Genomic DNA, 23,196 nt, shown 5'->3' with positions numbered 1-23,196 from the left:
GCCTGGTCACAGGAGATGGCAGTTCAGCATCAAGATGTCGTCCTCACCCAACTCAAATGTTTGGGTTTGAGGTTAAACCACAAGAAGAGTGTTCTGTCTCCAAGTTAGAGAACGATGTTTCTCAGGGTGGTGTGGGACTCGACCACGATGAGGGTATAGCCTAATTCCATGGTAGCCTAACATGGTAGGCTGTCTGAGGCTAGGTCAGGAGATATTCGTCCGTCAATGCCAGGTACTGTTGGGTCAGATTGCTGTAGCCACTAGAGCCCGACCGATATATCGGCCGGCCGATATTATCTATGTTGCATAGTTTGCCCACCAGAGGGAGCTCTGCAACTCCCCAGTTGACAACAGCGCCAGAAATCCACTACAGAAGAAAGCTATCAGCCGAGCCACTCTTTTGACAGCGAGTCTGTCGTTCGTCATGTGAAATGATTGTAGATTTAGTTCATACACTGTATATAAAAACAATGTGGTAGTTCTAGCTAACGGTCCTATCATTATCACTTCTAAATATTCTGTAACACTTACAGCCGCTAATGCATTGCTATATTAGATTAGCCACAAAGCTAATACCATGTTTATCAGTGGAAGAGCGCGAACGTTAATAAGAGGTCAAACTATAACGTTAGCGTTTAACTTATTCTAAATATATCTGCAGTATTTCCCATTTAACTTATTTTAATTTTATTTTCAATTCATTGACATGGTTTTGTGGAATATTGAATTTGTTTGGTATAGCTCTTTTACTTTAACTTTAGTATTATAATTTATTTACAGTACACACACAGACTGTTAAAACCAGCTTCAAATGGAAGTAAGTAAAACTGTTAAATGTTTAAAACCAGACTGTTTTTTGATCATTAAAAAAATATATACTTTTGATGTGCAATTGTTTAGTCATTGAGACTGTAATCTAAGGCTTTTTTTAACATAATCCCTTCTGGAAAATGGTTTATACAGCCCACATACATAGAACAGGCAGATATTTTGCTATTGAATGTTGTGTAAGTGTAGTTTATAGGAAATGGGTCTAATATCCAGTTTATTTTCAAAATCAAAATATCGGCTTATAAATCGGCTCTTTTCGAGTTAATATCGGCATCGGCCCCCAAAAATCCATATCGGTCGGGCTCTAGTAGCCACCAACATAATACCACTGGGCTTGCTGCACATGAGTCCCTTCAAGTGGTGCCTCAAAAACAAGGGGTTTCATAACCTATTAAAACCCATGTTTTATGGTAAGGGTCACGCGCAGTGCACTCCGTGTCCTTTCTATATGGAGGAGTCCCAGGTTCTAACTTTGGGCCCCTCTCTACACTCTGAAAAATAATGTGGAGGCTCTACAAAATAAATAAATAAATAAATAACGCAACAGTTTGAATTTTTTATGACAACTTTGAGTGAGTTTATGTTCAACTAGCAAGATAAATTGAGTTAGAGGAACTTAATCAAAAATCAGCATTTAACACTAACAGGTCTTTCCCCTCACTAAAAAAACGAATAAATTAACAGTTAATTTCAACATTTATATTCCTTATCCAGTCCTGTGCAAAGCATGCTGGGAACTAGAAATCCCTAATTTCTGAAGTTATCAAGACAGTTTCATTAAGTTATTACAACCTAATTATATATATTTTTACATTAAAGATGATATTAAAGTTAAATGTAAAGATCAACATTACAAATTAAATGTTTGCAAATTAAAAGGTTCAAATAAAAACTACAAATAGAATTTTTAACTTGCAACCATGCCCCATCCATTTTGTTATATATATATATATAACAAAATTATTAATAACTCGTATCACTTAAATCACAACATTTGTCAGTTTGCATTGTCAGACATGAATGTATTGCTCTCAGCAAACACTTGCCTCTCACACATGCATGTACTGAACATAAGTATACTCATTTAGATTGATGTACAGACTAACTCAGAAGTCTTTCAACAGACTATTCAAATACACATTAGAAACAGAATAGTGCATCTCACTCAACACAACAGCGCTCGAAATAGCAAAATTTTTTCTTTTCATGCAGCGTCTTCCAAATGTGATTGGTGGGGTGATTGAACTGTGTAATTAGCTGTAATTAACAGTCATTAGGGTTGTTAAAGGTCCCCCCGTTAGGCCTCAGGCGCAGGTGTGGGATTTCGCCATGTTTTAATGGCTCCAAAACAGCTTTTGTAACCCTTGTCATTATAGTACAGCTACATCCAAATATAATTCAAGTTTGCTGAGGTATGTATTACTATTACTCATTTAGGGTTCTTATTTGAACAAACACCAAACATTAGAGGTGTGGTCACATTAGCTAAATTCAGCAAAATTTCACAGGTAAGAAAGGCATTGTCTATTTTCAATAGTGTAAGCAATGTATAAAGCACAACTCACACAGAAGTCACTTTTAAACCAAGAATCTTTCTCAACAAGGTGAATCTGTGTGAACCGGTGTTAATTTTGACAGCAGATTTTGATTTAGTTTTAGTCATAGTCTTTTGACTAAAATGCCATTTAGTTTTAGTCATATTTTAGTCATCGGAAATTGTTTTAGTTTTAGTCTAGTTTTAGTCGACTAAATATCATAAGATTTTAGTCGACTAAATCTACAGTAGATTTAGTCGACTAAAATCTAATTTAGTTAAATTGTAATGCATAAAGCATTTCTCTAGCAATACACAGATCCTAGACACTGATATAGGTACATCTGATATTCCCCAAACTGTTTGTTCACCCAACCGTACTTTGCTCGCCAAAGCAGACGGTTTTTGACCGTTCAAGTGCAAAAAGACACGAAAGAGCAAAATTCAGCATATTTCAAGGATTGACACACTTATCATTGAGGTACTATAGTTTTTGTTTAAAATTTTATTACATTTGATTTTTAGTATAGATTTTTAATTTTTTGTGTTTATGTCTTTTAGTTTTCGCTTTTAAATGTCTACGTTTTTATTTCTGTTATTTTAATACCTTAGAAGCTTAGAAACTAGATGAAATAAAATAAGTTTACATTTTTTATATATATTTATTTTTTATTTAAGTTAGTTTATTTCAAATAATGAAGATTTCTTTGGTTTTAGGTTTAGTTAACTAATAATAACCCTTATACTTGTAAAATATATTGAATAATATGTCAAATAATGTTCTTAGTCTTTCCTTCCTGTGACAGCAGATACAGTAGTTTACTATGAATTAAATAGAAATTAAATTAAATACAGTTTATTGTGTAAACAAAATAACAATAATGACCAGGAAAAAAATAATAATTATAAACCATCCCGAAAAACACAGTGACTCTTATTCTGAAATGTCTGCAGCCTGCGTTGTAGCCTATTGTAGTAGCAGGCTACTAATGAGGGAGATAAATATGCATTCTTACAACCTACAACACATTACCATATAAACATAGTGTAGCAAACATTGTCGTAATTCATCAATATTAGTTTATAAGCAATCTCTTGGCATAAATGTGCGCTATTCATTAATTACTAAGCAGTCTGAAGTGCTGCTGCGCGAGCCTGTAGAGAGCCGCGTTTCCTGTGGTTAGATTAGCACGTTACACTTCAAATGTGCGCATCTTCCACACAGGACAGCATTCCTGACTGGATATCTTCCCAAATCGTCCCTCTCTTTCATTTTCACCTTGTTTTTATTCGTTGACGAATATTAGAGTAGATTTTAGTCATAGTTTTAGTCATTCAAAACACATTTTTATTTAGTCATCGTCACGTTTTCGTCCGTGAAAAAATGTCGTTGACGAAAATTATTCGTCAACGAAATTAACACTGGTGTGAACCTGTTGTGAAATCTGCGAAAATTCATGTACAATGGTACACTGCACTGATAGTAAATATTACTATCATTCAATGATTCTACCAACATGTATAATACATACCTCAAAATGGTTTGTGGTTTGTAAGGGTGAATACATTCTGACAGAATTTTCATTTTTGAGTGAACAATATAATTAATTTACATTTTGACACAAATCACAAATATAATTAATAGTTTAATAATACAATTAGTTAATAATGTTAATTAAAATGATTAATATTAATATAATTAATTCATCCAATTAATTAAATTCATTACATTCATCCAAAACATTTGTCCTCTGTATGGCTGCAGGGATATGAATTAATATGAATTAAAATAATTAATAATATAAATCATATCAAGTCAAGTCATCATTTATATAGCGCTTTTTACAATACAGATTGTTTCAAAGCAGCTTCAGTGATAATAGGAAAATTAATGGACAGAGATTATTTTGGCTCACTTCCATTGTAAAAATCGTTAATTATTAACTTAGGGGCCGCCTGTGACACCTTTTTAACTGAAAACAGAAGACTTTTAATGCGTTCTTGCCGTTCATTTACATTTAGTCTATAGGTATGCACGTTTGAATGTGTATGTGCGCAGATGCTTAGTCTTTTTTACAAAGTGACATCGCCAAATTACTTGTCTGGCCCGCATAATACAGAATTATTAGTCGTTTCCGCAGATCCATGCGAACTGGAATCATTTTGATAACGTTCTATGTATACATAGGGAAAGGAAAGGGAAGAAGGCCTTCGCAGGGGATAGTTTAGTTGACACTTCAGGGCTGCACTGTTGTGTCTAGGCGCAGATCCTTCATCTCATCTGGATACGGCCTGGATCTGGCAGACTACGGTAAACCTCGGAATAACCAGAGCCTCAAACAAAAAGTGTCCTTTAATCATTTGACGCCAGTAACCTGGCAAATTTTTTTCAATTCTGCACACCTTTGCTTGCCATGGACTATTAGACATTACATAGCAGCCATCTGATCAGATTTGAGTTGGCAAGTACAATTTCAATATATACTCTTGTATTTAAGTTTTGAAATGCAGAATACACTCAGCATAAACTTTAAATGTATTTTGGTGACATTTTGCAATTCAGTTAGACTGTAAGTGTTGAGCATACATTAATATTATACTGATAAACTGAAGTCATACTATCCTTTACTTTTAGTGATTTTAAAACACATTGCAATGGCATTCAACTTGAAGTGTGCTAATGGCCCCATTACTGTGTGCTTTTAAATTAATAATTATAAGTAATGGCCCAGCTAGCAATTTCCCTTTTACTGATATTTTACAGACACCCCCAGTATACCAGTAGCTCACTTATACAGAGAACATCAGTGAGACAATGGGAACAGATATATGTACTTTGAATGTAGAAAATACTGGATTCAAACCGGGTCACTGGCACACAAGAACACTTGTGTTACCAGTTGCGCCACCACGCAGTTATACATAACGCAAAACTAGGGTTACTTTTGTGTTTTTTTTTTTATAGTTACAAGTAATACTATAAGCAAAAAGATTTTTCCATCAATGACAGCACTTTATATGGATTTAAAGACTGCAAATCGCGGAGAAAAGTCTCAATAAAGGCACAGTAAGCGGTGCATAAAAATAAATGTAAAATGGCATGTACTGTACAGAACACGAAAGTGTGTTAAACTTTAAGCTGTTAAAGAAATAAAGCCAGCATATACAATATTAAATATCATCTTTGTTTCCCTTTTACGTGACATGATCTTTCATTAATGCTGCAGGAAGCAGTTGCATAAACTGGCATAACATTAGTTTTATTCTTGTGCATGAACTAAAACGCAGACAGTTCTGTTTGTTGCTGTTTGTGTAAGTTTTGATGACCGATCAGGATAATTTTAATAATTTAAAAAAAAAACTTATAATATTTTGACAGCCCAAAGAGCTGCAGTCCACATTTCAAAGTGCATTAAAGTAGGCTAACATTGGGAAAAGTGTATTAGTACATTATGTGCATTGGAGTGTAGGCTATTTAGAATACACTAGTCTCAGTCTCAGACGTCACACCCACGTATCGTTGGCTGAACGTCTGATGCATATGGCTCACTTAACTGGAAATACTTCAGGATTTTCTACGTCATCATCTGGTTTGTTGAATTCTAAAGGATGTCCGGGAGACACGTGTGTCGCGTTCTTTAACGGTCTGTCTAGAAACAAATGCAGTGATGCAAAACCCCATTGGAAGAAGAAAGCCGTCATGTTTACAACTGTGACAACGAGCATTTTCCAGGATCAACTAAACCCTGGACTTTCAAAAGTATGTAAAGTTGCAGTAAACAAAGTTGCAGTAAAGTTGCAGTCTCCATTGTTGCAGTAAACTTGCACAATGTTCTTGAATGAATAATTTATTAGATACACGCCGGTCTGTTATAAGGTCTATTTGTTAGAAGTGTAATTTTTATATAAAAATATTTAGTAAAATATGTAACAAATAAACTTTTGTGCTGTAGGCAAAAGTTGTGTTTGGAAATTCTGCCCTTACAGCACCTGTTAGCAGAAACAAACTAGATGTTTCAATTCATACTTCACATTTTCTTTGGTTTGCACAAAAAGTGTCATCTAAAAAATTACATAGCATCATCTTAAAATAATTTCATCATTCTCAGATTTGAAATATATGATGAGACTCGTGTCCTTAGCTGCAATGAGTTTCTAGACTCTAAAGGTTTCCTTCTGAGAAATGTGGCAAATCAGCAACACATTCCCAATAGTGTGCACTCTAGCGAGTTCGGTTGTTTAACAAAAGTCCAGCAAAACCGATTGTTGATTAAAATAATTGCATTCCTGCATTTTTGTTCCTGAGATTTACTACAATGGATATAAAACTCTGACAGCACTCATTGCTGAGACTAGTTCTTGGGCTGAGTGGACATGTCATTGGGGCTATGAAGTGGGCATCCTCTTGCATTTGTAAAAGGTATACTACTTTACAACTTTAATATGTAGTGTACTAAGTTTGTGCTTGATGGAAGTATGAAATTACATTTACAGTGCATTTTCAGTTAGTACATAGACATGTCATTGTATTTTAGTATACTTATCATGAAATAAATGTTTCACTAGGGATGTGTGAGATATCTGAGAAGAAGACTAAAGTAACGGTTTACAAAATGTTCTCTAATTGGCCAGGTTTTTGTTTTCTTGTCATTTTCTGTCCCTTTTAGTCTCTCTGATTTCTTCACCTGTCTGGTTTCAACAGGTGGACATTTGTGTTTTATTAGTTGCAAATACAACCAATGCTACAAGTACTCCAAACAGCAGGGATGTACAAACCTCAAATCACCTTGTTCTTTATTTTCTTGATCAACAGCAGTGGTCTGTCTTTAGCTGGATGTAATGAGCATGCTGGCATGAGGCTTTGCTTAGCTAATGGAGCAACAGTGCAGGGACCCCCAGACGCAGCGAGACACTGAACTCCCACTGACAATCTAATGAGCCTGCTTTGATAATCGAGCCACAGAGGAAATGTATGTGAGGCAGGCCTTTACCTCCCTGAGAGCTGAGGTACAATAATGTAGACTCAGATCAGAACCTAAATGGACTTTCAGTCAGGAAGAAAAATGACTGACCTGAGCTGACTGATCTCAGCTCAGGTGCTGAATGACAATACAACCTCGATGGGAAGGATACAGGAAGCTCAAAGATTTGTTTGTGCAGATGAGGTGGACTAAAGACTTTAATGAGCAATGTCAGACTAAAGAGCAGCAATAGCAAACAGCAGCTCATTAGTCGATATGAACTTTATACCCTCAACTAAACACAAAAAAATTTGTACAATGTCGCAGTTTGCTTAGAATCCCCTGATGATTTCCCAGCATTTCTTTCATCATATACATTTTGCATAGGAACATTTGTACTGTATTTGTATGTAATCACTACATTGTCATTTTTGGAGCCATGCATTTTAAGCTTAAACACCACATTTAATGAGCAAGGAAAGAAAACTGGCCAAGAAACATTTACAAGATAAATCTTTCAACAGTTCTTGAACAATAGATTTGAAAATACTCCACGACACCAGATTTGGTAACTTATAATAAAAGGAAGTTCGAAACTTAAAGGCTTGTTTCGATAATTCAGTTTCTGTCCACATACTGTAATTCACATCCCTTCATATAGGGGGTGCAAAGTTTAATATTAATGGTCAGTTTACATAATAATTTTATGAATATATTATATGAATTATACAATTATAAAATATAATAAATAATAATTAGCAGCAAAACTGGCAATTTTGTCTCTAAAATATGTATCAGTATAAACTGCTTTAATTTGGAGTGAGAGTTACAGGGGGAGTGGCTTTATTGCATCAGATATATGTCTGACTTTGCTCACAGCTGATTGGTCCTGTTTGACTTTGCAGTCTCTTACCCAGAATAAAACAAGCTACGGAGCAGGTTTGCTAAGGCAATGAACACCGCTAAAAACGCATAAACCTTAAGATTAGTTTGAGTGAACCAGAGTTTGCTCAACTAATCTCAAACTTACCTGGAAGCAACTGAAACCGGCTTCAAGCCAAAAGCCAAAGAAGATAATGTTTGACTATCATGTAAAATGAAGTTACCCTACTTATTAAAATGCCTCATAATTCAGTCAAATGAGCAGACCATTTATATGATTGTTAGGTGATACATGAGGATGGGATTCTATCACAGAATGCAAAGATGGAGGAAACAAACCAAAAAGAACGGTTCTTACCCAAGATTTTTTTCCATACGACTACCCTGTGAACCCACCACCTCTCCCAATGAACAGAAGGCCTGGCCAAGGAAATCCTGCAAAGAGAGAGAAAATAAAAGGGATTTGGTGGCATTTTTTAACAGCAATATGAAAGGTCAGCATTTCATGTTGTCTATTTATAGTATTATGAGGTTTCTTCGGCTTTATCTGTAATCACTGGGCCAGAGCAAAGATAAGATTTATTAGTTTGATCATTCTGAACATAACTATATAGTACACTATGTCCACGTACACACTGTGAGGTTTCAGGAGTGACAATCACATTTACGAAGTGAATCCCCTAAATTATCATTCTGTATTTACAGGACACGCCACACTCCAGAAAATTTGATGATTGACACTGGCATCCACAGCAGTGTTCTGACGTCTCACATGATTGGCATCCACTATTTCTCACCACATTAATATTACAGCGAACAAAGACTTATGTTCTACAGTTTAACTAAGCCACTATTGACAGAGGTGTTGTTGAGGTGAGTGCTGCTTCACAGAGCGCGCTCTTGCCGTATTGCCATGTCCACTTATAAGTGTTTTAGGGCTTGATTTGGCTTGGCTCATAAAGCATTCAACTTTATGGAGTTATTAAAGTCGGAAGGTGTGGGTTGCAATATTTTGGTCTTATTTGAAATATAAGGCATTTGGATTTTTTTTAGGTTTATTACGGGCTTGTTCTTGTTCACCGTTTTTTTTTTTTTTTTTTTTGGCAAGCTTTGGCAACACAAATGAGTCAAGGCTAGCTTTTTTCCATATGATTTCTTACACTGCACATATGGAAGATAGACATATCCCATACACACTGCATAGAATTTTTGTAAATGCCATTGTCATTAACTGCATTTTCATTTGGTTGTAGAATGCAGTTGTCACTCCCGTAAATGACTAAACTATGTTTGTACAGTACAGGATTAAGCACCAAGCACTGACAAGCAAATTTAACTGCAGTGTGTACATGGCCTGTATTATTACTATATATAAAATTGTGTACACCAAAACACCACAGCCCTGTGTGCTTGTTGAGCATTTCATTTCAAAATCATAAGCATTTAAAGAGAGTTGGCCCTCACTTACAGCTTTTTCCCTTCTGGGAAGGCTTTCCACTAAATGTTGGGACGTGACTGGGGGTATTTTCTCCCATTCAAACACAAAAGCGCTTTGTTAGGTGATGGAGTCTGGCTCTCATCCCTTAGGGGTTGTGTGGAGTTACATTTTTGGATTGGCATAGGCCAGTTTAGTTTACAGTTGACTCTTTTTTTTATATACCTAACTTTGCCCAGAAGGACACTGCCATGCTGGAGCAAAAAAATCTCTCTCCCAGACAGCTGCCATAAGCAAATAATTCTCTAGAAGGTTACTGTATGGTGTAGAAACATTTATCTTAAGATTTATCTTAAATAGAAGGGGCTTTCCTAAACCCCAGTTGAAAAGTATACTGGATACTCTTTTTAACATAATGAAAGGGAATGATGACTAGGGCTGTCAAACTTCAAAAAAAGACTATGAAAGCCAATAATATAATCAAAAAAACTATTTCAAGGACTGAAACTGTTCACACATCATGTTGAAATGTTGTCACTGATAAATGATCTGAAGTGAAGCACAATATATGGCTTAAAAAACCATTAGAATTCAAATGATTTTCTTGGCAGAGCTGTGAAGTTTCTGCTCCACTGACCTTCACAAACAGCAGTTTACTAAAGGGTAGGTGATACTCTTTGTGCATATGCTGTCCGCATGCTGAACATGACATATTTTCGTTTACTATATTTAATATTTAATAAAAATGTATTTTTATTAAATAATAAAACTATATTTAATAAAAATGTGCATCAGTGGAAAGTACAGTGATGGAGAGAGAATGATAAAAATCCAGGAGAAAACTAAAATAAGACATCAAGAGAATATGAATAAGGCCAATTGCTTCGCCTTAGCAAGTGTGTTTGTATTTATATTTAAAGACATAATTTCAGTGTAATACTAGTGGCCAACAGATAGGGGACCTTTTTTTTCAGAAAAGAAAGAAAGAAAAAAAAAAACAGCAGAGAAACATAGAACAACTGAGGGACATACTGTACAGTTCTACACATGCATATGCATTTTAAATTATGTTAAATTTTACACATCAAATATCCTGTGTTAAACTGAAAAGTTGTGTATATCAAGAAGAGAATGGGGCCTATCACTGAACCCAGAGGTACCCCAGAGATTATTTCATGTAATTCTGAGTCTTTGAAGCACCTGCCCATGACTCAATCTAGAGAAGTGCACCACTTTAATGGCAACAGGTTTAGCAAGATGATTTACTTAAAAAAATTAGACAAAACTACTGATCATTGGTTAATCCTAATCTCAAAGGTGTGAACGTACTGAACATGTACTTGCAGCTACTGTATGCTTTGCTCTATATTTTGACTGTCACTAATTTAGACACTAGTCTTTTCTCTCTGAGTTCATCCTCAGTTATTTATGAAATGCTACATTTTCACTGACACAGATATTCCCATGTGTCCTACCACTTATCTAATTACTGCTGGCTACTCGACTCGCAATTTGTATTCATGAAGATGAATACAAATAATCTATCTTTATTGTCTATAAACTTTATAAAGACAACCCCCTCTTCCTCTTGCCTCTCCATCCATCTCTCACTGTTTCTTTCCCTGTATGTTCCCTGTACCGCTTCTCTTAATTTTCACCTGACGACGGAGCGTATATGTCACTCTTCGCATGTCAACACATCCTGTAATGGTTTTATGCAGTACCAATTTCCCTTTGGGAGTGGACAAGCTGTGTTTGTATTTACAAGTCAGGGTGGAAGAGGGTGATATTGATTTCTGGGTGGCTGAGGGAGGGAGTAAAGCACTAGGATGTCTGATTTGGGAGATAATTTGGAGGTGGTAATTTTCAGGGATGAAACCTGTTTGTACACTGGAGTCACTGAGGGTGTTTTCAATTACTCTTGTGCATGATGTGTGGAGAGATCAGTTTATCTGTCTCTTTACAGCCAGTGTGTCCACATGATCACGGCAGGAAACAATAGCAGTACAGATGCTTGGGAGCTCTCCCTAGGACACAGCAGGTTTCCAGAGAAATGTGCGGCTGGTTTAGATCAGTGGTGTTGTTGAGCGGCTGAATTAGTTAATGTTGTGATGCGTTTCATTAAGCAGTTCAACTTTGCCTCACTGATGGACGCCCACAGTCTCCTGCACTACAAATGCTGAAATAACCAGCAATAAATGACCCCATACTATTGTTAGTTTGCCTTGCAAATGCCATGGAATTAAAAATAAAGGTTCCAATTAGAACCAAAATAGTTTTGCAGCCTGATGTCATAGGTGAACCTTTGAAAATTCCATAAAGAAAATTGAATCCTTTAGATTTGTAGAAAGCTACCAATGGCATTTAAATAAGTTTACCCTTACCATAGCTGGATAGACACATGTATGGATTGACTGATTGATTGAACACCAAATGATGCTTGAAAAGTGGATAGAGGGATGGATGGATGGATGGATGGATGGATGGATGGAAGGATGCACTGACTAAATGAGAAATTGACAGTTCATAGGCGGGAGTATTAGCTGATTGACTTATTGATTGATGCCAGATGGAAGGTAGGATGTTGGAGTTTTTGGGTTGACTAATTGGATGATTGACTGAAGCACAAAAGAAATAAAGGCATAGAATGATTATGGCCACGTCCCATGACGAGCACAGATGGGACCACAGCAGTGAATTTGCATCTTTTACTCTAAACCATCATCACTGTGTGAGATGACACCTCAGGGACCCGCTTGAGCACCAAAACACAGCTTCAATCATACCATTCTCTTTGTGAGAGCTTTTCTAATCACATGTCTCTATTAACCCACATTTGCCTCTTTATTCTCATATAAATAGACCTGCTGATTACAAGCACTATAAGACTGTTTTTCTATGGGAGTGTGTATGATGGCATACTAAACTTCATAATGGCCATGAGGAGATCCGCACAGTAAGTGTGTATAGAGTCTGAGAGGAAACATGGAGCAGTTTCTGAGACTTACATGTTTTGAGAGGTTAGAGCTCTTGGAGTCGACATCATACCTGAAAAACAAAAAAGAAGGACATATTGAGAAAGGACACACAACCAGAATAACTAGCTTTTATTTGCATAGTCATTAATTCTGTATTTGTTGCTTGTGTCATATCAAATTACCAATGGACCCAGAATGCACTGATGCATTTGTTTTAGTTGTAGTACTTTGAACCAACTCATTCCACACATTCAAGCATATAACCAAAATAATCTTTTGACTTTGCCCACCATATTGGATAAAGTTTTGCACTGAACTAACCACAATGCATTCTGGGACTGCTTGGACTCACACTCCAATACTAACCACCCTGCTCGAGTCAGTCTCGAACCCCAGCCCGATCGCTGCTGTCATGCGAGGTGAATGCACTACCATTGACGCTAAACACCTCATTCTCTAGCAGTCGTCAGTGTGCAGTAGTTTAACTGGCCACTGTTACACACGCAATGCGAGAGTGGATGTCTGTTTATCACAGCTGACGCACAACAAAAAGCGCAGATGATGAACAAACGACAAGGAAGCAAAAAAATGAACATACAGTACACAAAAGTAAATACAAACAAGAGTTTGTATTCCCCCTAATGCTGATTGGTTACACGTTTGTTGTTGGTATCGGCCCGACTAACTTCCAAAAGGTGTATGTGAAATAATACTGAGTCCACCTTTAATAAAGGCATTCTGAACCAAAACGATGGGTTTTTGTAAGAAAATTATCCACATTTAAATCTTTATAAACTCAAATAAGTAGCTTCCAGCAGACATAAATTGACTTAAGCCAAAAGAGTAACCTCTGACCTGATGCATGACGCACTGACAAACGCAGAAGCGCAGAGGATAGAGCAAAACATAACACAGGTCACATAGTAGAAGTCTAAAACTAGAATTTTTAAAGAGAAATGTCGAAAGATTCCGATATAAGAGAGGAGGAGCTTGAGTTTGTTACCCAGCCCTATTTGTTTGAACCATGAGCAGCATCTAAGCTTATGCTACTCCTACATCCTACATCCTACGTCATACATCATGTCAGATGTTACTCTTTTGGTGTAAGTCAACTTGTGCAGGCCATCTGCCAGAAGCTAGTTAGTTTAGGTTATAAGTTTTAAGTTTTAAGTATGGATATTTTTCTTACAAACCCATCACTTCGCATCAGAAGGCCTTTGTTAACCCCCGTAAAGGATCGTATGGATTACTTTTATGATGGATGGATGGATGCACTTTTTTGGAAATCAGGAGTGTTATTCACTACCATTATAAAGCTTGGAAGAGCAAGGATATGTTTTAATATAACTCCGATTGTGTTTGTCTATACACCTAGAATGGCTTGAGGGTGAGTATCATGGGATACTTTTCATTTTTGGGTGAACTATCCCATTTAGCATGATAAATGACTTTTCATTTACAACAAATTTCAAAACCATTCTTCTTATTCTCCTTCATTTAACTTTCACTGGCATATACTATATGTGTCTGAGTGTTTTAAATGTATGAATGAGGTGAATGTGTTACATAAGTCCCAAAAGGGACTGATGTTCTATTCAGCTATACGTCTTCACATTAAAAAATACTGCATGACCCCAGTGGAACAAAACCCTACATTGACACAGGCTTAACCCTTAAAACACACACACACTTTTTTTTTTTCAAAACTTTACACACAAATCCAAGAATTGCACACACAAAATGCAAAATGCCTCACATCTCTTGCTATTTTTGCATTCAAAATATCAATTGCATTCAAACATTTGTCTTATGTTGCAAACACCTTTGCCATAATATTCTATTTTTGGATATATCATGTACAGTTATTCAAAACCTAAAGCACTTCTTTCATGAGGTCCTATGTACATTTCTGTACAAGACTGAAAGTAATTGGCACAGAGATGTTGAAAAATTCAAGGTAAACAAAAGCAAGACTGAAACCAAATTTTATATTTTATATATATATATATATATATATATATATATATATATATATATATATATATATATATATATATATATATATTTTTTTTTTTTTTTTTTTACTGTAAGCATTTGTGGTTGTGAATACAGTATTACACAGTACAAAAGAAAAGAAATACATCAACCATGGTTGTGTTTGAAAAAGGAAATCAAGATACTTCCTGTTAGATTTTTGTGTGTTACATAGAGAATTGTGTGTTGTGTTTTGCAAAAAGTGTTTTATGAAATTGAAAACTGAGTCAAAGTCCGAGAATTAGTGTATAGTTTTGCAGATTTGGTGTGTGGTTCTGGTGTTTGAGTGCCAGGTTTCAGAAATTGTGTGACAAGTAAGGATTTTTTTGTGTAAGCAGTTGAAAAAAACAAACAAAAAAAAAACAAAAAAAACTGTGCAGTTCTGTAATCAACTTAATTGATTACAGAACTGCACAGGTTTTTCTGAATTTTTTGGCGGACATAATCAAGGCCATATGGGTGAGAAAAACTAAAATATCACATGGTAGAATAACTTTCATTATTTTTCTCCTATACTGTTTCAGTCAGAAATTTTTCACATTATGGAAATTAATTTATTGCAATTACTGCTTCACATATTTAACAATTTGTAGAACACACTTTTGGTAACCGTTCTTGACATTGAGCAATCATTTTTCTTGGCAAAACTGTTCAGGCTCAAGTTTGAAATAATTATCTAGAGTGACATCTGGGCTTTAAGTGAAGCACTTGAGGACATCTACATTTTTGGCTTTAAGCCATTACAGTGGTTCTTTTGCATGTTCCAGTATGTTTGGGGTAACTGTCCTGTAGGCGGACGTACTGAACTCTCTGTCCTCTTGCATACATGCAGCAAGTCTTTGCCTCAGGAGATTCCCGTACTTAGCACCATGCATTTTTTTCTATCCTGGAGTTTTCCAAGACCCTGCCGCAGAGGAACATCCCCAAAGCGTGAAGCTGCCACCACCCTTGTCCACTCTAGCGTAATGTTCTTCTCATGTCAAACTGAGGCCCAAAAGCTCTTAAAAAAATAAATATGCTCTTATCTCAGAATCTTTTCCCTAACTGAGGCTCTCGTAAGCCTTTGGGCAATGTGAATGCCTAAATTATGCTGAGCACTAGCAGCAGATGTTTAGGTGCCAAAATTGGAAACTATTGTCCATTTCCTTGTTTTTGTCCCAACATCTTTTTTTTATTTATTTTTATTTTTTATTTTTTTATTTGTGTCAATTTGCATATGGTTTCTACCTTGACTGAGGTCTATTGGTCTGTAATGATTCTTCATCCCAGGCATGCAAGTTTTGGTGAATGTTCAAGATTTGTATTAGCAGTTCTTCCATGTTTGTTCACCTTTTCAAAAATAAACCTCTCAGTACCTTCAGGTAGATTTAAGCCTTGGAAATATTCTCACATGTCATTATTCATGATCTAATTTCTACTCAGAATGATCTTCAGAATTCCAGCTCCTTGACCTTCATGGTTTATTGTATTCTTGGGGAAACCGGAAAAGCGTAAGCGCCAGATCACAGTCCAAACAAATACTCATACATACAGCTTCTGGTTGTGCGTAGATCCAAAGATAACTCCAAAATAAAAAAAAACATGAATGATCTGCACACAAGAATAAAGCCAAAAAAGCTCAAACTAATTTATTATCCAGAGGCCACAAAAAGTGCAAAAGTGCAAAACGTTTTCGGGATCAACCCTTCATCAGTGCCATGATTCCAAGCATACACCTGTATCCATTTAATAAGCTTATTACCATATTATAGAAAGCCGGACCTCAAATAATAACACCATAAAGGTAAATAAATATACTCATAATCAATGTTATACAACACTTTAAAAAAAAAAACAAAACATATATATAGCATGATTTTCATATTTTCAAAATCCAAGATATCCTATAAGTATACATAGTCATTCTTAATTCTCACAGAAAATACTAAATTAAATAATCACAATTAAAAGTTGAAATACATGATCTTGAAACCAATAGCTCGACACATGTATATGAAAATGCAATAAATGCTATATATGATATGATTTTTGAAATTTTAAAGTGTTGTATAACATTGATTATGAGTATATTTATTTACCTTTATGGTGTTAGTATTTGAGGTCCGGCTTTCTATAATGATTAAGGTAATAAGCTTATTAAATGGATACAGGTATATGCTTGGATTCATGGCATTGTTGAAGGGTTGATTCCGAAAATGTTTTGCACTTTGCACTTTTTGTGGCCTCTGGATAATAAATTCATTTGAGCTTTTTGGCTTTATTCTCGTGTGCGGATCTTTCATGTTTTTTGATTACTGTATTCTTAGAAATGGACAGGAATGCTCCCTGACACAGATCCATTTATTCATACAAATGGATCTGAGTCAAGCAACTATGTGACTTGGAGAAGGCTGGTTAGTTATAACCCAGTAAACCAAGTTTTTATAATAAAGTGATGAATGCTTGAAAAATTATATATTATGTTCTGGTCTTTTCTCAAATTAGTGCACAACTTTTATATTAGTGGGGTTTCTAGCACTATTTTATTTTAATTTTATTTTAAATAGTTTATTTTATTTTATTTTATTTTATTTTATTTTATTTTATTTTATATTTTAAACTTTCTCTTACCATCATTTAAATCACTCATCAACTGTGCCTGGAACTTTCCATCTCAGACAGTCCAAATTGATGTTGAAAAGCTCCTTGTTCCCAGAAGTCAAATGCAAAACCTCATTCATTAAACAAATAAACAAAATGTATGACCTAACACACACCTCTAGACTCAATTCCAAGGCTATTAGTAAGAAACTCTTCGCAGAGTTCTTCTAGATATCACACTACTGAAGGCAAACATGAGTTGTAATGTGACATGAGATGCAGTGTTCCCAGAATATATTTATTATTGTTCTTTTTTAATACTGCTACAATGGTCAGAAATTATTTAACTGCAAGTATAAATCATGGGAGAAAAAAAAAGGATATTTTTTTCTTCTTCAAACAGACAGAATAAAAAAAGTGGCTAATGTAGCTCTACTGGGGTCTTTCTACCATAAAAAAATATATTAGAAGCAGGACACTTATTGAGAGGTCACAATTACCATTGTTCTGCAATATTTGTGGGCAATATTTGTGGGCAAAATCCAGTCATTTTAAAAGGAATACTCACGATCTGAAATTTTCACATGAGGGCGAAAGATTTCCCCACACAGGTTTCTTAATGTGTTAAAAGTGGTCACATGGATTCACAGAACAGTGCTAGGTTTAAAAGTGATTGTGCTAAACTATTTTCAAAAGACATATTTAGGGGAAACAATTGATATATTAAAAAGATCTAAAAAAAGTCCTATTGACCGCTTCCATTTCACACCAATTAGATACAAAACCACTAATGAATTCCACTATAAAGACCTGAAAATGTTAAAATTCAAAAAGCCACTCTTGTTCTCCACTGAGAAACAAGACCCAGAAAAGAAATTATGTGTGCATACTTAGAGACACTCAGCATAGCCATCACAGCCGATTGTAGATTAGTGTGCTGTCTGCCCACACACACAACAGACCCTGAAGGGAATGACACACACAGCTTCCCATTTACACACTCTGACTAAACCACATTATGCTTCTCTCTCCGAACACTATTTATAGCACCACATGCACTGATGGGAATCTGTCAGTCTAACGTACACAAAAACATGCACAAAGAATTCAAACAGTCAGCACTGAAACATGACACATTTATCACAAACTGCATTGCTAATGCTACAGTTTGCTCAGATTAAGTAAGATCAAAATGAAAAGAGAGCAACAGGTTGGTTGTATTGTGAGATCTTCTATAGAAAAAAATAGAGAATTGTTATAGTTGCTATAGTGTTAGGGGTGGTTGCTAGTGTGATTTTAGTGGCTGATAGGGAGTTCTGAGAGATTGCTAAGGCATTGCTATGCTAGTGATTGCTGGGTGGTTGCTAGAGAATTGCTAGGTGGTTGCTATGGTGTTAGAGGTGGTTGCTAGGACAGTGTTTCTTAACTCCAGTCCTTGGGAACTATCTCCCAGATAGTTTTAGATGAGAAACATTGTGCTAAGGTGTTTCTAGATGGTTGGTAGTTTGTTCTGGGTGGCTGATAGAGGTTCAGAGTGGTTGCTAAGGCATTGCTATGTAAGTGCTGGGTGATTGCTAAAGTATTGCTAGGTGGTTGTTAGGATGTTTTTTTAGATGGTTGATTGTGCATTCTGGATGGCTGCTACAGAGTTCTAAGGGTTGCTAATGCATTGTTATGCATTTGCCAGCAAGCTCTGGCTGGTTCCTAACAGATTTGCTAGGTGGTTGCTATGGTGTAAGGGGTGGTTGCTAGGGTTATTCTAGATGGTTGATAGTATGTACTGGGTGGCTGTTAGGAAGTTCTGAGTGATTGCTAAGGCATTACTATGCAGTTGCTAGTGAGCATTGGATGGTTTTTAGAGTGGTGCTAGGTGGTTGCTCTGGTTGCTGTGCTTATGCACAGAAATGTAATAGCGCACTTTTCCTCAACAAGCTGAATGATTTTCTACACAATTTGAAGTACTACATGTAGCCCAAATGCTGCAGGGTGAATGATGTGCCAAAGTTTAATACTAAGTGTCAGGGGTTTGTTTAAATCTCCAACCCTAAGTATGAGCAGTAGTAATAGGGATGCTTGCTCAGGAAGGCTTTCAGTGAAAAGAAGGAATACAGAGGTTGGTTCCAAAATAAGTGGTGGGAGACCACTTTGAGCTGGGCTTTAATTAGATTACGGTCTTATGAGGGGAGTTCACGCTTGCCTGTTTCTCATTAAAGAGGAAGAACAACATCATTAAAGCACAGACATCATGAATCATTCTCTTCTGCCCTGTCACAGCACAATGGAGAGATAAAGACATAAAGAGAGAAAGAAAAAAAGATAGAAGACAAGAAAAGCAACAAATGTTGAAGGATATTTGCTGAATCATAAAATATCTCTCGGGGGTTGCATATAGCTCAACCTCACATATATCCATTTATCATCTGTCTGCCTCTTCTATTCGTTTGTGGGGCTCAATCCCCCTTGTTGTCATGGCGACGTGCCATGTCATCCTCATCATCGGTGCTTTGGTTTCGCTATCATCTCAGAGGCACTGCCCACACGACCTCGTGGCCCTTCTCATGTCTGCTGCAGATTTACAGACCCAGTATGACAGGCCGTCGAGCGGGGACACCGATCCACAGCGACAACACATACACACGCGCACACACACACACACACACACACACACACACACACACACACACACACACACACACACACACACACACACACACACACACACTCAGCCTACAGACATACACACTCATGCTGAAGCCTAAAGACACACAAACAAATTCCTCACACACACTTGGGCCAACGGATAGGGAATGACTCATATCTACTCTAAAATACACCCATAAATGCCTAAATACACACAAACACATTTAGACAAGCACAAAGCAATAACAAATATTAGTGCATACACACAAAAGTACATGAGCACAAAAGTGAAATTTACACTACAACACCTGTTGCAAAGATCCAAGATTTTGACACATATCTAAAATTATTTATTGTAATTACAGACGCAATGATGCAGATTTAAAACAAAATTTAAGATAAAAAAAATGTTAATTGAAATAAATAATAATCTTTTAAAAACATTTAAAAAAAAAAATTAATTAAACTTAAAATGAAATGCAAAACAAACTGAAATAAAACCAAAATAAAGCGGTAACACTTTACAATAAGGTCTCATTTGTTAACATTAGTTAATGTATTCACTAACAAACTAACAATGAGCACATTAAATACATTTGTTACAGTATTTATTATTAATCTTTGTTAATATTAGTTAATAAAAATCCAGCTGTTCATTGTTTGTTCAAATTAGTTCACAGTGCATTAACTAATGTTAACAAATACAACATTTCCTTAAATGTATAAGTAAACGTTGTAATTAACATTAACTAAGATTACTAAATGCTGTAGAAGTACTGTTTATTCTTAGTTTATGTTTATGTTAACTAAAGTAGTTAACTAATGTTAACTAATCAACCTTATTGTAAAGTGTTCAAAATATTCAAAATATTAATAAATAATATATAAATAATATATTATTATAGACACTATTATCTGTAGACACTATGACCTATAGTAAATAGAGGATGAGAAACACTTTCTACTCATCTGTCCTAAATATCACAATGCAAGAGAAACATTTCTCTCCATACTTGGAACACTAATTCCATCATTCATTGAACTGAGTGATACTGAGAAAATGCCCTTCATGCTTGGTGAAGATGATAACACAGCTACACTAGCTGCAAAATATGTGTTAGTCATTCACAAAATTAGAGATGGATAACTCTCTAGAGACCTGCTTAATTTATTAATTTACTAAGATGGATTTGTTTGCATTGCTGCATGTAACATGATGTATAAATATATGTTTTGTTTGTTTGTTTATTTTATTATTTATGTATAATATGTTAATGCTTTGGCAACACTGTGATTCACAGTCATGCTAATAAAGCTGATTTGAAATTGAAATTGAATTAATATGAAAATAACTCTGATGTCGATAAACATTTTTCATGTTATGGCTAATAGCCAATAAATAGCTCATATACCATTTTTTTCTAAATAAATTAAAAAATAAAACACTAAAATCAGTCATTTTAAATGCTGCAAGTGAATTTATGCATCAAAGAATTATAATGTACAGTATGAAAAATAGGTATTCATTTTAGGACTGGGTAAATATTACATTTAACAAGTGTTATTAAATTCTGAATTATTAATGTTTTTAAGATTACCTTTGCTGTCAAATAATGCTCACTTTTAATATAAATGTAAAAATGTAAAAGTAAAAAAGGGAACTGACCATGCACAATTAAATATCCAGTACTGAATGACACCAATAAATAGGAAAAAAAAGTCTAATATCATACCGTGATACATCACACCCTATCAACATTGAAAAGTGACCTTAAATGCTTATACAGCAAATCAGCAAATGTGTTAGTGAACTCAAATTCTTATTTCCACAATTCTGGAATGTTGGTTTCTCCTGTTAGGTTCGCGGACTGCTCTCTTGACTGTACACTATGTGTGACTCATGAGAAGGGGTTTTAGTTGTGACATCTGCTTATAGAAGTGCATAGAACATACAATGACAGTTATCTTATGGTTGGATTTACAGTAGCTGACACATTTGTTGTTGAAGCGTGACTCCAGTGTTTGATGCCATGCCTAAAAATAGTGTGAATTTGAAATCTTAAAATTCAAGTTCTTGTCAAAGTTGAAGTTTCACATTTATACCAATAAGAAAGGTTTAATGTGGATCAATAAATGTTTATGTAGCCATTTTGCCCCAAACTAATTAGTGATTGAAAATGTGGGCTTGTGAAAAATTTGAATTAGTTGACATTTTAAAAACATAAAAAAAATGAAAATTGGATGATCTCCCGGTTTTATCCCACTCAACCAAAACATTTTTTTAATGATGAAAATATGATAATGTACAGTGCACAGCATAAATAAGTACACCCCCTCTGAACAAATACAAAAGATACTAGTACTTAGTATGCCCTCCATAATTTTGAATATACTGATCTGACCCTTCTTGGCACGGAGTGTACAAGTTCATGACAAATTGTCACATCTGTCCTGTTTAACTCCTGGATGATGAGCTCCTTAAATGCCCTGATCTTTAATGGGGAGTGTTGCTCAACTCGTCTCTACAGAATCCCCACAGGTGCTCAAGAGTGTTAAGATTGAGTGCAATACATGTCCACAGAAGGTTTTTCACCTTGGGAGAATGCATATCCTCATTGTCATGTTGAAAAAATGCCCAACAATGCAGGGAATGAGGAAAGGGTAACATCTTCTGTTTCAAGTTTGTTTATTAAATTACACAGTGGTGTAGGAATTCATGACAGCATTGATAAAGCACAACTCCCTCACACCTTCAACACTCATACATCCCTATATAAGAGCTTTACTACCACTGAACTTTACTGTGGGAACCAGGCACTTCTCACTGTACTCCTCCTCTAGCAACAATATAACATTTTGGATGCTGTTAGATCCAAAATAATTGATTTGGTCTCATGAGACCAAAGTATTGATTCCCAGAATCTATATTTTGTAACTGACTTTATTGTGCTTTGGCTACAGTAGGTAGTTCCAGTGAGAACAACAACCATGCATGTCATTTCTGCAGGCTGCATCTTACTCTGTGAGATAAACAGTCACTCTTTTCATAGCTTTTGCTGGCTCTGAGATACTCGCTTGGTATTTCTCCTGCTCTTTGTCTAGCAAAAAAAAAAAAAAAACCCTCATCACTAAATGAAAGCTTAAAATGAAGGCCTGATTATTTCAGTGGCCTTGTCCATTGTTTTTCAATTTCTGTTACTTTTGCTATATTTTCACACTTAAAACAATGATTTGGTAATCCTCTTGTACCACTGTCCTCTTTTGTGCTAAGAAATAAGTCTCCTGACAGTTCTCTCCCAAGTGGTTCCACTGTTGTCATTA

At 35.6% G+C, this 23,196-nt stretch overlaps 1 protein-coding gene across 3 annotated transcripts in view; it reads right to left on the bottom strand.

Moving 5' to 3' along the window:
* The window catches only part of LOC125246000 (copine-8), a 175,217-nt gene that overhangs the window by 98,953 nt on the left and 53,068 nt on the right, over positions 1 to 23,196 (bottom strand). For all 3 annotated transcript variants that reach the window (XM_048156832.1, XM_048156830.1, XM_048156831.1), the window contains exons 5-6: positions 12,652 to 12,691; positions 8,567 to 8,643 (exon numbers count right to left, since the gene is read on the bottom strand). In XM_048156832.1, coding sequence (XP_048012789.1) covers positions 8,567 to 8,643; positions 12,652 to 12,691 — 117 coding nt within the window. The remainder of the gene's footprint in view (positions 1 to 8,566; positions 8,644 to 12,651; positions 12,692 to 23,196) is intronic.

Source organism: Megalobrama amblycephala, linkage group LG14 (genome assembly GCF_018812025.1).
Source record: "Megalobrama amblycephala isolate DHTTF-2021 linkage group LG14, ASM1881202v1, whole genome shotgun sequence".
NCBI lineage: Eukaryota > Metazoa > Chordata > Actinopteri > Cypriniformes > Xenocyprididae > Megalobrama > Megalobrama amblycephala.
The sequence above is the reverse complement of the archived record's forward strand: the minus strand, read 5'-3'. Positions and strand labels throughout refer to the sequence as shown.